Source organism: Tasmannia lanceolata, unplaced genomic scaffold (assembly GCF_043159265.1).
Source record: "Tasmannia lanceolata isolate RefF3 unplaced genomic scaffold, GAP_Taslan_0.1 ptg000016l, whole genome shotgun sequence".
NCBI lineage: Eukaryota > Viridiplantae > Streptophyta > Magnoliopsida > Canellales > Winteraceae > Tasmannia > Tasmannia lanceolata.
In genome coordinates, this window is record NW_027518693.1 from 14,330,452 (window position 1) to 14,334,839 (window position 4,388).

The window sequence follows — 4,388 nt, forward strand, 5'->3', positions numbered from 1 at the left end:
GTATGGTTTAAAACTTTATTGAATAATCTCACAAATAATTATTCGGGTCCAACTTTATCTATCCTCATGGACAGTCCGTCTTATTAAACCTAGATGTATATACACTTTAAATAAGACAAAATATATGTAAAAACATATGAAAAGAAAATCATCTTTTTGTTGCAACTAGAAGTGAGTAAAGTTTTAACGATCAACAAGGAGATGTAGATTGGTTATCATATTCCGAGGTGGAGAGCACCTATAGCTATTTGACTTCCTCCAAGATGGAGTATTTGTTTCTTCATTTTTTAATTTTCCTTGACCATGGTGGCCATCTTGATTTTTAGTATTCCACTCTTTTTTATTTAGTAATACTCCTTTTTCTAAGAAAAAACAATAAATTAAATCCGCCCACTCAGGCAATGAATGATGTAAACAGTCTATTTTATAGGTCTTGCTTTGGATCTCCTCTCGGCCTAACATGTACATGTAGGGGATTCACATTCAACAAAAACAAAAATATAGGATTGAATGATTGGTGTGATTTTTCAGCTATATGAGATAAAAATGGCCGATGGTTCAGATCATTTCAAAAGTAGGACCCCTGTTAAGCTTTTCTTTGCCCCCATAAAAAATCACATCACAAGCCAACTTCCATTCAAAATGAAACTTTACTGTGCTGAATATAAATAAATATGTAACAACAAAAACCACTTTACATATTTAAACACCCATTCCATGTGTCTTTGGGCCCTTCACCTCGATACATAGAGAGCCCTAAGCTCCACATAAGGGCCACCCACTAAGATGATGAGAAGAGTAAAAATCATTTAGATATTACACAGTACATAGAAAGGTTTTGGATTTGGAAAGAACAAGAGTAATTTGGGGTTTGAACTTTGAAGAAGAGAAGATAAGTCCGGGGTTTGAAGTAAAGTTCTGGGTTTGGACTTTGGAGAGTAAAAAAGAAGAGAAATTTTTGTTTTGCAAAGAAGAAAGGTTTTAGGATAACGAGAGATAGGGAGGTATTGGGTTTGAAAAGAGAAGTTTTGGTATGAATTTTCAATTATTAAAAACGTTGGCTTCGAACTCACTATTCTCACTTGCGAGTTCCACCCTGAAAAAGCCCATTGATCCGACTCTCTACGCCCTCCACACTATACTTAACATACTTCTCTGCATTCTTCCCTCCTTCCAGAAAGTTCTGGAACTTCCCCAAGAAGTTCCGGTAAGCCGGAACCACATTTCCGGCAATAGATATCCTCAGCTCAGTCCTCAACTGTTCATCCACCACCACCCACCCTGTCTGTGCCTTACAATTCTCCTCAAAATACATATTAAACACCTTCAATTTCTCCTTCACAGCCCTCAGAATAGACGCCGGGCCCACCGATGAACCCATGGACGATGATCCACCATCCATTTTCAGCGCCCCCAGGACCTTCCCCCACGCACCTCCTCTCTGATAATTCACTTGGTATTGCCTGACTTTTGTGCTCTGTTTTCTAATCCAATCATCCCCAAGTAAAATCCCTAGTTCTCCATCCCGAGCCTTCTGAAGTATGTACCTGTTGTTATTCATTAAGAAAATCGCACCCTGCGATTGATCTCTATACAGCTTCGATTTCGCCTCTAGATTGCTCTCTAGCAACTCCATTATCCACGCAATCTGAATCGATAACGAGGACGAAGAGGGTGGCATAAGATCTACACTAGGGCTAGGAAAATTCTCTTCCTCGAGTACCTGTTCAAGGGTCTGGCGAGAACCGCAGGCGGCTCGGAGGTAATTCATCACATACCGCGTGATCGGATGAAGGCCTGCACCAGGAAGTGCAGTTTTTGCCTGATCTCGGCGAATCAGATTCTCAAGCTCCATGAAAATGCCTCTAATTGTTTCCCCCAATCTCTTCCAAATCGTACCTGCTTCAGTCCTGAGCGAAGCACAGTAGTGATCGGAAAAGACGGATTCGAATTCCGGCATCAGATCACGCATTGTCTCGAACAGATCGAGCACACGGAAAAGGCGTTCCGGCGATCGGCTCCCGATCGAGACGGCTTCTACAAAAGTCAATAACTGGATCGCCGTCCCACGGCAGACCTCCATGAAACAGAGATCGGAGACCGACGGAGAGATACCGGAGAAGATCCGATCGCAGAGTCGGCGCTCGGAAGGGAAGAGGATCCGGAGCGCAACATTGGCTGTGCGGATCCAACGGTCGATATCGTCTTCAAGATCAGGCCATGGAAGCTTCTGAACTTCTTCGATACTCCGCTTCTGTAACCCTAACCTGGAGATGCTCTCATCGAGGAAATCTCTTCGGTAACCGCTGTAGATATGCGAGCATTCCTTTCCGAATCCCGCTATCACCATCCGTTTCGCGATCTCGCGCAGATCGGAGATAGATCCCGATGGGAGAGCGTCGATCACGACGTCATAGTCCGGGACCGGATGGGCGACCGGAATCTGATCTTCTTCTTCTTCCTTGCCGGAATCGGAATCGAAGGAGTAATTCCAGCGGGAATCAGATCGGATCCGATTCGGATCTAACGACTCCGTGCTCTGTTCGATCAGAGTCCGAAACTCGTCTTCGAGTCGGAACATAGCCTGTTGTAAAAGATCATCAGCACGATCCATGAACACGGAGATCGGCTTTTCTGCCGCGATCGGATCCCAATCTCGGATCTTAGAAACCAGCTCGTCGATCGCATCGAGAAAAGCAAAGGAATCTGCGGAATCAGACCAGATCGGAGCGTCGTAGGCGACGAATCGCGAGATCCGACGGTCAAGAGACCTTATAACTTGCTCGAGTAAAGAAAAATCTCTCGGATCTTCATCTTCGAGCTTGTCAGAGAGCTTATCGCGTGAGAATCGTCCATCAAAGGCAGAGAAGATCTGGAGAATGTCATCCGCCATGGTTTCTGTACGGCCAAGCGTCTTCGCGATGTGGCGTGCTACTGCGATCAGCTTGTCTTCTCCGTTTTCCTCCATTAATATCTGGTCAGAAGTTCTTCTTCTTCTTCTTCTTTGCTAGTCGTAGGATTTTGCAGAGAAAATACTACGAGAGAAAACGGAGCATTAATGAGGAAAGAACGCGGTTTTGGTGACAGTTGGGAGAGCGTAGAGAAAAAACAAAGAAAAATGACGCGTTTGAGAGGCGATGAGAAGAAGAAGAGTGAGGCGAGTATAGGACATGGCTTGAAAGGGACTGATCGATGTCAAATTTCGGAAAACGAGGGACACTTTTGCCTCTTTTTCTCTTCGGGAAAACGTATTCGAAATCTGTTGAGGGGTGTTTTTATCATTTTCTAGGGTGGGGATCACGTGACCTTCCCAATTTGTTTTTCCGACATTCGGTCTAAATCTCCCAGTGTCTCACTTTTAGGTGGGTCCTACAACAGACGACTCATGGGCTATAGACTGCACTTGTGGGAAATAACTAGAAGCTGTCTTCATATATGCCCGTCGATTGGACGGTTCAGATTACTTTTAGCAATGGCCCACCTACCCCGTGGTGTGTGCATGCCAGTGTATTCAATAAATATTTATAAGTGTTTCTACAAAAAGCCTCTTGTGAAAAATCGAAATGCCATTAAAGTCCCTTTTAATAAGATATCAAAAAATGCGCTCCGTTTGGTTGCCGGGGATGGCTCGGAAAGTAGTGGAATATGAAGTCATGGGGAGTCAAACGGGATAAGACAAGCATTTTAATTTGTCTAGCATTACCTCGGAGAATAGTGAACTAATGTTTGGTTGTACAGTATATCCTAAAAAAGTAGGGGTGTCATTACCAATATGGGTATAGACGGGAGAGAGAGAGAGCACCATTCGCTAGAAAATCTTTTTAGTCGTGGAAGGGGTTGCTTTTAGAGGGGACAAGGAATCCACATCGTCACACAAGTAATTATTACATCGGTGAAATCTAAGGAAGTCTAATGCTATTTTGGCAACAAAACATGGAATGGCATGCCAAATCCAAACCAAATTCCGACTGCTGCTAAACTTTTATGCAACCAAACAAAGCCCGGGAAGCAGGGAATCAGATCCGTTCCTTGAAGACAACCATAAAGCTAGACAAATGACATTGATATCAGCTTTATCGGATGATCTTGGCCCTTTTAGAGGGTTTATTTTTTTGTAGTGGTTTACCCATGTCATATCCGTTTGGAATGGGACTGTTAGGCCTAAAATCGGTAACAGGTTATGGTAGGGCTGGGTGGTCCGAGCTAACAAGCCACGACTGAGGGGCTGGTTGAGTCCTGCGCTGCACAAGAGTACAAACAAGAAAGAAAAGAGTCAGAGGACCAACCCGGAGTGATACTCCGGACGGGCGCTTCGACACTCAAGTCAGTATGAGCAGGAGTGCAGAGCAATGTCAGAGCAAAAGCTTAGAGTTTTGGTTCTCAGATTT

The 4,388-nt window shown here is 44.1% G+C and overlaps 1 protein-coding gene across 1 annotated transcript; it reads right to left on the reverse strand.

Annotated features, from left to right (window-relative positions):
• Window positions 1–619: 619 nt before the first annotated feature.
• Window positions 620–3,218, reverse strand: EXO70B1 (exocyst subunit exo70 family protein B1). The gene has a single exon (XM_077357477.1). The coding sequence runs from the start codon at window positions 2,966–2,968 to the stop codon at window positions 1,079–1,081; it is 1,890 nt and encodes a 629-aa protein (XP_077213592.1). The 5' UTR covers window positions 2,969–3,218; the 3' UTR covers window positions 620–1,078.
• Window positions 3,219–4,388: the final 1,170 nt, after the last annotated feature.

Coding starts and splice junctions, on each gene's coding strand:
- EXO70B1 (XM_077357477.1), bottom strand. CDS start 2,968: ATGGAGGAAAACGGAGAAGACAAGCTGATCGCAGTAGCACGCCACATC.